Here is a 10,974-nt window from a genome sequence, read left to right as displayed (position 1 = left end):
CCCTGATCCAGCGGATCCTCAACGGGGTCAGGGCGCGGGGACGCAGCCCCCCCCCCACCCTTGGGTGCTCCCCCCAGCACCCCCCCACGTGGGGCTGGGGGCTTGGGTGCGCCCCCCACGGGCACCCCCCCCTGCGTGGGGCCGGTGTCACCTGTGGGGGCACTCCCAATATGTGCCCCCCCCCCCCAGTGTCCCTTTGTCCCCTGTCACCATTTGCCCACGCTGCCTGAGCCTGGGGTTTGCTCCCTCCCTGCTTGGCTCCCAGTGCTCCCAGTGCTCCCAGTACAGGCCCTGTGGGAGCATAACTGGAGCCGTGGTGGCTGTCACCCATCAAGGTCAGCCAAGGCCAGCACCCAGGGCCACCCGCTGCAGCCCGTGGGGTGCTGGGTGCCCCCCAGGGGTGCACGGTGCTGGTGTGCAACGAGCAGTGTGCAACGTGCAACCTGTCCCGTGCAACGTGCAGCGTGCAACGTGCTCCATGCAACGTGCAACCTGCCCCATGCAGCGTGCAAGCATGCAGCGTGCCCTGTGTGAGCGTGCACCATGCAGCCATGCAGTGTGCAACCGTGAACTGTGCACTGTGCAACCATGTGGTGTGCAACCATGCAGCTGTGTGCTGTACACCTCTGGTGTGCAACCATGCATCGTGCACCGTGCAGCTGTATGCTGAGCAACTGTGCACCGTGCAACCGTGCAGTGTGCAACCATGTGGTGTGCAAACGTGCACTGTGCACCACACAACCGTGCAGTGTGACTGTGTGGTGTGCGACGGTGCAACGTGCATGGTGTGACTGTGCTGAGCAGCCATGCACTGGGAGCCGTGCAACGGTGTAGTGTGCAAACATGTAGTGTGCAAATGTGCACCATGCACCGTGCAACCATGGACTGTGTGATTGTGCACTGTGCAACTGTGTGGTGTGCAACCAGGTAGGGTGCAAATGTGCACTGTGCACCGTGCAACCATGCACCGTGCAACTGTGTGGTGTGCAACCATGCAACATGCACCGTGCAACCATGTGGTGTGCAAATGTGCACTGTGCACCGTGCAACCGTGTGGTGTGCAACCATGTAGCATGCAAATGTGCACTGTGCACCGTGCAACCATGCACCGTGCAACTGTGTGGTGTGCAACCATGCACTGTGCACCGTGCAACTATGGAGTGTGCAACCATGCACTGTGCAACCGTGGTGTGCAACCGTGCAATGTGCACCATGCAACTGTGTGGTGTATAACCGTGCAACGTGCAACTGTGTGGTGTGCAACCGTGCAACGTGCACCGTGCAGCCATGTGGTGTGCAACCAGGTAGTGTGCAACCGTGCACTGTGCACCGTGCACCCATGCACCATGCAACTGCGTGGTGTGCAACCGTGCACCGTGCACCCATGGGGTGTGCACCGTGCAACCGTGCAGCGTGCAAATATTTGGTGTGCAACCGTGCACCGTGCAGCGTGCACCCAGGGGGGTGTGTGCACCCAGGGGGGGTGTGCAACCGTGCCCCGTGCACCCGCACAGCGGCGGCGCTCGGGGCCGGGCCGCGCATACCGGGGCCGGCAGGTGCCGGGCCCGGAGCCCAGCGACCACCCGACACCGGGGGCGGATCCGGGGGGGGGGTCCGGAGGGGTCTCCCCCCTCCCGGCGGCCGCTCCGGCAGCGCCGACCCCCGCTCGGTTCCACCGGACCCAGCCCGGTCCCGGTCCCGGTCCCGGTGCCCCCCCCCATCCCCATCCCGGTCCCGGTGACCCCCCCCCAACCCCCCTGCCCCGCTCTGAGCCCCCCGGTCCCCCCGGTTCGGTCCCCCCCCGGTCCCCCCTCGGTGCCCTCGGGCCCCCGTGGCCGGGCGGGGCGGGGGCGGGTCCGGGGGGGGCTCGGGGGCGATAAAAGCCGGGGGCGGCCCCGGTGCTCGCCGCCAGCCCCGCCGGTGCCGCTCCGCCCGCTCCGCTCCGCGCCCCCCAGGTAAGCCCCGAGCCCCCCCCCCCCCCCCCCCACCCCCCCCCCCGGGACCGGCAGCACCGGACTCCCCCGGTGGGACCCCCCCCCCGGTGCCAACCGGACCCCTCCCCGGGTTAACGGGAACAGGGTGAGACCCCCCCTCGGTGGGAACCCCCCCCCGGTGAGACCCCTCTCGGTGGGAACCCCCCCCGGTGAGACCCCCCCCACCCCGTGGGACCCCCCCCGGTGCCAACCGGACCCCCCCCGGGTTAACGGGAACCGGGTGAGACCCCCCCCGGTGGGAACCCCCCCGGTGAGCCCCCCCCGCTGGGAACCCCCCAGGACCGACCCCGGGACCGGTTCCCCCCCCCCCCCCCGGTGCCCCGTTGTTGCCCCCCCCCCCCCAGCCCCGGGCTATAAAAAGCCCCCGCGCAGCCCCGGCCAAATCTGGCCCGGCCACGCCCCCCTCCCCATAGCCCCGCCCACAAGAACCACGCCCGTCGTGGCCACGCCCCCTTAAGACCACGCCCACATCGTGGCCACGCCTTCCCTCCGTGTCCCGCCCCCATGTGCCCAGCCCCCTGTTCCTGGGCTGATTGGGTGGTTGCGACGTGCCCCGTGTCGCGACGTGCCCCATGTCGTGACATACCCCGTGTCGCGACATGTCCTGTGTCACGACATGCCCCCCCCACTGCAGTGCCCAGGCTGTCCTGGTGGCTGTGACCCTCCCTGTGTCACAATGTGCCTCCTATCGTGACATGCCCTGTGTCATGACATACCCCGTGTCACGACGTGTCCCCATAACTGCTGCGCCCAGGCTGTCCTGGTGGCCCTGCCATACCCTGTTCTGTGCCCTGTGTCACGATGCGTTCCATGTCATGACATGCCCCGTGTCACGACATGCCCTGTGTCACACCGTGCTCTGTGTTGTGCCATGTAAGGCCATGTATCACGTCACGCTGCCCCGTGTCGTGCCATGCCGCCTGTCACCCGTGTCACACCGCCCTGTGTCACGCCATGCCCTGTGTCACGCCATGTCCCATGTCATGCTGTGTCCCATGTCACCCTGTCACGCCGTGTCCCACGTCAAACCATGCCCCGTGTCACTCTGTGTCGTGCCATGTCCCATGTCATAGTGTCCCATGTCACACCACATCACACCATGTCATGCCATGTCACAGTGTCACGCTGTGTCACACCATGTCCCCTGTCATGCTGTGTCCTGTCACACCATGTCACCCCACATCATGCTATGTCGTGCCATGTCACACCATGTCACCCCGTGTCACACCACGTCACGCCATGTCACGCTGTGTCACCCCATGTCACACTGTGTCACCCCCTCACGTCATGTCATGCCATGTCACACCATGTCGCCCCATGTCACGCCATGTCACACCATATCACGCCATGTCACGCCATGTCACACCATATCACACCATATCACGCCGTGTCACCCCGTGTCACACCATATCACACCATGTCACGCCATGTCACACCATATCACACCATATCACACCATGTCACGCCATGTCACACCATATCACACCATATCACGCCATGTCACACCATATCACACCATATCACACCATGTCACGCCATGTCACACCATATCACACCATGTCACGCCATGTCACACCATATCACACCATATCACACCATGTCACGCCATGTCACACCATATCACACCATATCACGCCATGTCACACCATATCACACCATATCACACCATATCACGCCATGTCACACCATATCACACCATATCACACCATATCACGCCATGTCACACCATATCACGCCATGTCACACCATATCACACCATATCACGCCGTGTCATGCCGTGTCACCCCATGTCCTGCCGTGCCCGCAGCCCGCCGCCATGCCATTCAGCAACACCCACAACAAGCACAAGCTGAAGTTCTCGGCGGAGGAGGAGTTCCCCGACCTCTCCAAGCACAACAACCACATGGCCAAGGTGCTGACCCCCGCCCTCTACCAGCGCCTGCGCGACAAGGAGACCCCCAGCGGCTTCACGCTGGACGACGTCATCCAGACCGGCGTTGACAACCCCGGTGCGTGGCCCCATTGTCCCCAAGTGCCACTGTCCCCAAGTGCCATTGTCCCCGGTGCCCTGGTTCCTTGACCCCAGCCCAGTTCCATCACTGGTGCCCCAGTGCCCCGGTCCATTGTCCCCAGTGCCATCCCCAGTTCCTTGTTGCCCCAGTCTGTTGTCCCCAGTGCCCCAGTGCCATTGTCCCCAGTGCCATTGTCCCCATGCCATCCCCAGTGCCATTGTCCCTGGTGCCATTGTCCCCATGCCATTCCCAGTGCCCCAGTGCCATTGTCCCCATGCCATCCCCAGTGCCCCAGTGCCATTGTCCCCAGTGCCATTGTCCCCATGCCATCCCCAGTGCCCCAGTGCCATTGTCCCCAGTGCCATTGTCCCTGGTGCCATTGTCCCCGATGCCATTGTCCCCATGCCATTCCCGGTGCCCCAGTGCCATTGTCCCCAGTGCCATTGTCCCCAGTGCCATTATCCCCAGTGCCATTGTCCCTGGTGCCATTGTCCCCATGCCATTCCCAGTGCCCCAGTACCATTGTCCCCAGTGTCATTATCCCCGTGCCATTCCCAGTGCCCCAGTGCCATTGCCCCCATGCCATCCCTGGTGCCCCAGTACCATTGTCCCCAGTGCCATTGTCTCCCTACTGTCCCCAGTGCCCCAGTACCATTGTTCCCAGTGCCATTGTCCCCATGCCATTCCCAGTGCCCCAGTGCCATTGTCCCCAGTGCCATTCCCAGGCCCCAGTACCATTGTCCCCAAGTGCCACTGTCCCCACTGCCCTGGTCCATTGTCCCTGTGCCATCCCCGGTGCCCCAGTACCATTGTTCCCAGTGCCATTGTCCCCATGCCATCCCCAGTGCCCCAGTGCCATTGTCCCCAGTGCCATTGTCCCCATGCCATTCCCAGTGCCCCAGTGCCATTGTTCCCAGTGCCATTGTCCCCATGTCATCCCCAGTGCCCCAGTGCCATTATCCCCAGTGCCATTGTCCCTGGTGCCATCCCCAGTGCCCCAGTGCCATTGTCCCTGGTGTCATCCCTGGTCCCCCAGTGCCATAGTCCCTGGTGCCATTGTCCCCGATGCCATTGTCCCCATGCCATTCCCGGTGCCCCAGTGCCATTGTCCCTGTGCCATCCCCGGTGCCCCAGTACCATTGTTCCCAGTGCCATTGTCCCCATGCCATTCCTAGTGCCCCAGTGCCATTGTCCCTGGTGCCACTGTCCCTGTGCCATTGTCCCAGTGCCATTGTCCCCCCTGCCGCGTGCCACTGACCCCCCCCGCCCCGCAGGACACCCCTTCATCATGACGGTGGGCTGCGTGGCCGGGGACGAGGAGTCGTACGAGGTGTTCAAGGAGCTCTTCGACCCCGTCATCCAGGACCGCCACGGCGGCTACAAACCCACCGACAAGCACCGCACCGACCTCAACCACGAGAACCTCAAGGTGCTGCCTGGGGGGGGGCGTATTTGGGGTTGGGGGGGGGGCGTGGGGGGTGCTCGGGAGGTGGGGAGCAATGGGGTTTGGGTGGCGGGGGGATACGGGGTGGGATTTGGGGACATGGGGGGGATTTGGGGATCAGGGGAGGGATTTGGGGACATGGGGGGGGATTTGGGGATTGGGGGGGTTTGGGAACGTGGGGGGAGATTTGGGGATTGGGGGAGGGTTTGGGGACATGGGGGGGGATTTGGGGATTGGGGGGGGTTGGGGACATGGGGGGATTTGGGGATTGGGGTGGGATTTAGGGACATGGGGGGGGATTTGGGAACATGGGGGTATTTGGGGATTGGGGGGGGTTTGGGGACGGGGGGGGATTTGGGGACATGGGGGGGGGATTGGGGGATCGAGGGGGTTTGGGGACATGGGGGGGGATTTGGGGAAATTGGGGGTGGATTTGTGTACATGGGGGGGCATTTAGGGGCATGGGGGGGATTGGGGGAGGGTTTGGGGACATGGGGGGGGGATTTAGGGGCATGGGGCCGATTTAGGGATTGGGGGAGGGTTTGGGGACATGGGGGGGGGATTTAGGGATTGGGGGGGGATTTAGGGACATGGGGGGGATTTGGGGAACGGGGGGGTCACCCAGACGGGTGCTGCGTGCAGGGGGGCGAGGACCTGGACCCCAAGTACGTGCTGAGCAGCCGCGTGCGCACCGGGCGCAGCATCAAGGGGTACTCCCTGCCCCCGCACTGCAGCCGGGGGGAGCGGCGCGCCATCGAGAAGCTGTCCGTCACCGGTGAGGGGGCGTGGCCTGTTGGAAGGGGCGTGGTCTACGAAATAGGGCGTGGTCATATGGGAGGGGTGAGGCTTAGCGGGAGGGCTGGGGTAGGAGGGGAGGTTAGGGTGTGGGCGTGGTCTATGGGATGGGCGTGGTCTATGGGGGTGTGGGCGTGGCCTCTGTGTGGGCGTGGCTTTCTCATGGGGGCGTGGTCTCAGTGTTAGGGTTTGCAGGTGTGAGCTGGTGGTTGGGGGGCGTGGCTTTAAGGCAAAGGGCGTGGCTTCTGCTTGTGGGCGTGGTTTGCAGGCACGAGTTGACTGCTGGCTTGGGGGCGTGGCCTCTGGGCGTGGGCGTGGTCTATGGGCGTGGGCTTGGCCTCTGGGTGTGGGCATGGCGGGGAGAGGCACGGGGCGTGGCTTGCATGAAAGGGGGCGTGGTTATTATACTTATGGTTATGGGCGTGGCTTATGGGTGCGGTCACACCTGGGGTGTTCGGGGGGCGTGGCTTGCGGGCTCGGGGGCGTGTCCTTCGAGCTGTGGGCGTGGCCTCTGCGCATTGGGGCAGGCTGCTGGGTGACCAGGCGTGACCGGGTGTGGCCGGGCGTGGCATGGGCGTGGCTTGGGCGTGGCAGGGCGTGTCTCGGGCGTGTCCTGACCCCGCCCCTCAGCCCTGAACAGCCTGGAGGGGGAGTTCAAGGGGAAATACTACCCGCTGAAGGCCATGACGGAGCAGGAGCAGCAGCAGCTGATCGACGACCACTTCCTCTTCGACAAGCCCGTCTCCCCCCTGCTGCTGGCCTCCGGCATGGCCCGCGACTGGCCCGACGCCCGCGGCATCTGGTGGGCACCCGGGGGGGGCCACATGGGGTGGGGGCACCCCCAAACCCACCCCCTGTCCCTGCTAAAGGGGTGAAATGGGAGCCCAAAGTTTGGGGTGTCCCCAAATGTATGGGGGTGGGTGGGGGGCTGGGTGTGTTTTGGGGGTGCAGGGGGTAGGGGGGGGTCACATGGGGCGGGGGCACCCCCAAACCCACCCCCCGTCCCTGTTAAAGGGGTGAAATGGGAGCCCAAAGTTTGGGGTGTCCCCCAAAGCAGGGGGGTGGGTGGGGGGCTGGGTGTGTTTTGGGGGTGCAGGGGGTGGGGGGGGGCACATGGGGTGGGGGCACCCCCAAACCCACCCCCCCCGTCCCTGCTAGGGGGGCCCAAAGTTTGGGGTGTTCCCGAATGTATGGGGGTGGGTGGGGGGCTGGGGGTGTTTTGGGGGTGCAGGGGGTGGGGGGGGCCACATGGGGTGGGGGCACCCCCAAACCCACCCCCTGTCCCTGCTAAAGGGGTGAAATGGGAGCCCAAAGTTTGGGGTGTCCCCCAAAGCAGGGGGGTGGGTGTGGGGCTGGGGGTGTTTTGGGGGTGCAGGGGGTGGGGGGGGGGCCACATGGGGTGGGGGCACCCCCAAACCCACCCCCCCCGTCCCTGCTAGGGGGGCCCAAAGTTTGGGGTGTTCCCGAATGTATGGGGTGGGTGTGGGGCTGGGGGTGTTTCGGGGGTGCAGGGGGTGGGGGGGGGGCCACATGGGGTGGGGGCACCCCCAAACCCACCCCCTGTCCCTGTTAAAGGGGTGAAATGGGAGCCCAAAGTTTGGGGTGTTCCCAAATGTAGGGGGGTGGGTGTGGGGCTGGGGGTGTTTTGGGGGCACCCAAAGGTGCGGGGGGTGCTGAGGGTGCCCCCCCCCCGCAGGCACAATGACAACAAGACCTTCCTGGTGTGGGTGAACGAGGAGGACCACCTCCGCGTCATCTCCATGGAGAAGGGGGGCAACATGAAGGAGGTCTTCAGGCGCTTCTGCGTCGGCCTCAAGAAGGTGGGGAAGGGGCTGGGGGGGGATTTGGGGGGCCGGGGGGGGACGTGGGGGGGGTGGGAGGGCTTGGGGATGTGGGAGCAGGCCCCTGGGGGTGATGTGTTGGGGGCTGGGGGCATGGGGGTATGGGGGGTGTGGGGATTAGGGCATTGGGGTATGGGATTAGGGCATGGGGATATGGGATTAGGGTTTGGGAGGACATGGGGGGCACAGGGATTAGGGTATGGGGGACATGGGGATTAGGACAGGGAAGACAGGGATTAGGGTGTGGGGATATGGGGGATGTGGGGATTAGGGCAGGGAAGACAGGGATTAGGGCATAGGGATATGGGGGATAAGGGGATTAGGGCATGGGGACACAGATTAGGGCATGGAGGATAAGGGGATTAGGGCATGGGGGACATGGGGGACACAGGGATTAGGACATGGGCGATTTGGGAACTAGGGCATAGGAGGACAGTGGGGACTGGGGAGAATTGGGGGGAATTGGGGAAATGAGGATTGGGATTTGGGGGCCATAGGGGTTGGGGCATTGGGGGACAGGGGGGATATGGGCAGTGGGGGAGGGACGTGGGGATTAAGGCTTCGGGGGTTATAGGGGACAGGATTTGGGGATTTGGGGATTTAGGGATATGGGGAGCTGGGTGGGGGTGTCCATGACCCCGTGTCGTGTCCCCCCCCGTCCCCTGCAGATCGAGGAGATCTTCAAGAAGGCCGGGCACCCCTTCATGTGGACCGAGCACCTGGGCTACATCCTGACCTGCCCCTCCAACCTGGGCACGGGGCTGCGCGGCGGCGTCCACGTCCGCCTGCCCAAACTCAGCCAGCACCCCAAATTCGAGGAGGTGCTCAAGCGCCTCCGCCTCCAGAAGCGCGGCACAGGTCGGGATGGGGACGGGGGGCACGGGGGGATTTGGGTTGGGGGCGTGGGATTAAGGGGAAGGGGGTGTGGGATTAAGGGGAAGGGGGCGTGGGATTAAGGGGAAGGGGGCGTGGGATTAAGGGGAAGGAGGTGTGGGATTAAGGGGAAGGGGGTGTGGGATTAAGGGGAAGGGGGCGTGGGATTAAGGGGAAGGGGGCGTGGGATTAAGGGGAAGGAGGTGTGGGATTAAGGGGAAGGGGGCGTGGGATTAAGGGGAAGGGGGCGTGGAATTAAGGGGAAGGGGGCGTGGGATTAAGGGGAAGGGGGCGTGGGATTAAGGGGAAGGGGGCGTGGGATTAAGGGGAAGGGGGCGTGGGATTAAGGGAAGGGGGCGTGGGATTAAGGGGAAGGGGGCGTGGGATTAAGGGGAAGGGGGCGTGGGGTGCTTGGATGCATGGTATTGGGGCTGTGGGCACAGGGATGTGGGTATGGGGACAAGGGGGTGTCAGGGGCATGGGGCGCAGGGGTGTGGGGTTGTAGGGACACGCGTGGGTATAGGGACATGGGATGCGTGGGTAGAGGGACATGGGGATTTAGGGACACAGGGACATGGGGCACGTAGATATAGGGATATGGGGTGTAGGGACATGGGACACAGGGACATGGGGATTTAGGGACATGAGGCACATGTGGGTGGGCACAGGGACATGGAGATTTAAGGACTCTGGGACATGGGGCACATGGGCACAGGGACCTGGGGATTTAGGGACATGGATCACAGACATATGGGGATGTAGGGACATGGGGACGTCAGACACATGGCACAAGGACGTGGGGATTTAGGGACACAGGGACATGGGGCACATGGGTGCAAGGACATTGGGATTTGGGGACACAAGGCACATGTAGGTACAGGGACGTGGAGATTTAAGGACACAGGGACATGGGATGCATGGATATAGGGACGTGGGGATTTAGGGACACACGGCCATGGGGATATGGGGACACAGGGACACGGGGATGTAGGGACATGGGGACACATGGGCATAGGGACGTGGAGATTTAAGGACACAGGGACATGGGGCACCCGTGAGCATAGGGACATGGGACGCATGGGTACAGGGACATGGGGATTTAGGGACACAGGGACATGGGGCACATAGATATAGGGATATGGGGGTGTAGGGACATGGGACACAGGTACAGGGACATGGGGATTTAGGAACATGGGGACATGGGGCACATGGGCACAGGGACATGGGGATTTAGGGACATGAGGCACATGTGGGTGGGCACAGGGACATGGAGATTTAAGGACTCTGGGACATGGGGCACACGGGCACAGGGATGTAGGGGTGTGGGGACATGGGGACACATGGGCATAGGGACGTGGAGATTTAAGGACACAGGGACATGGGGCACCCATGAGCATAGGGACATGGGACGCATGGGTACAGGGCCACGGCGATATAGGGCCAGAGACACGGGGACAAGAACCAGAGGGCACAAACCCAAGGACCACAGAGCTGCGGGGTCCGGGAGCGGCTGGAAGGGGGACAGGGGCGTTGGGACGGGAGGATGGGGGGGGGGTCGCGGGTGCTGAGCCCCCCGATTTGGCCACCCCACCCGCAGGCGGCGTGGACACGGCGGCCGTGGGCGCCGTCTTCGACATCTCCAACGCCGACCGCCTGGGCTTCTCCGAGGTGGAGCAGGTGCAGATGGTGGTGGACGGCGTCAAGCTCATGGTGGAGATGGAGAAGAAGCTGGAGCAGAACCAGTCCATCGACGACATGATCCCGGCCCAAAAATAGGGCCCCCCCCCCACCCCATAAACCCCTTACCCCATTTACAACCCCCCCCCTCCCCATCCCTTTGGCCCAGTTCCACCCAGTTCCCACCGGCGCAGCCGCAATAAAAACGCCGCTGGCCCCCAGTTCTGCACCCAAGTGTCCGGGGTGCTCCTTTTTTTTTGGGGTGGGGGGGCACCCAAATCTCTGGGGATATCGCCCACACCCCCCCCCCCCAGCCACCGGGGGGGGGGTCTGGGTGC

The 10,974-nt window shown here is 64.0% G+C and overlaps 1 protein-coding gene across 1 annotated transcript; it reads left to right on the top strand.

The window, feature by feature from the left end:
• Positions 1-1,903: 1,903 nt before the first annotated feature.
• On the top strand, positions 1,904-10,865 carry CKM (creatine kinase, M-type). Its single transcript, XM_084501961.1, has 8 exons — positions 1,904-1,955; positions 3,802-4,003; positions 5,281-5,435; positions 6,093-6,225; positions 6,876-7,047; positions 7,942-8,065; positions 8,755-8,944; positions 10,557-10,865. The coding sequence occupies exons 2-8, from the start codon at positions 3,811-3,813 to the stop codon at positions 10,733-10,735; spliced, it is 1,146 nt and encodes a 381-aa protein (XP_084358087.1). The 5' UTR covers positions 1,904-1,955; positions 3,802-3,810; the 3' UTR covers positions 10,736-10,865.
• Positions 10,866-10,974: the final 109 nt, after the last annotated feature.

Source organism: Aythya ferina (genome assembly GCF_964211825.1).
Source record: "Aythya ferina genome assembly, chromosome: 35".
In the NCBI taxonomy this organism is placed as follows: domain Eukaryota; kingdom Metazoa; phylum Chordata; class Aves; order Anseriformes; family Anatidae; genus Aythya; species Aythya ferina.
This window is presented reverse-complemented; position numbering and strand designations above follow the sequence as displayed.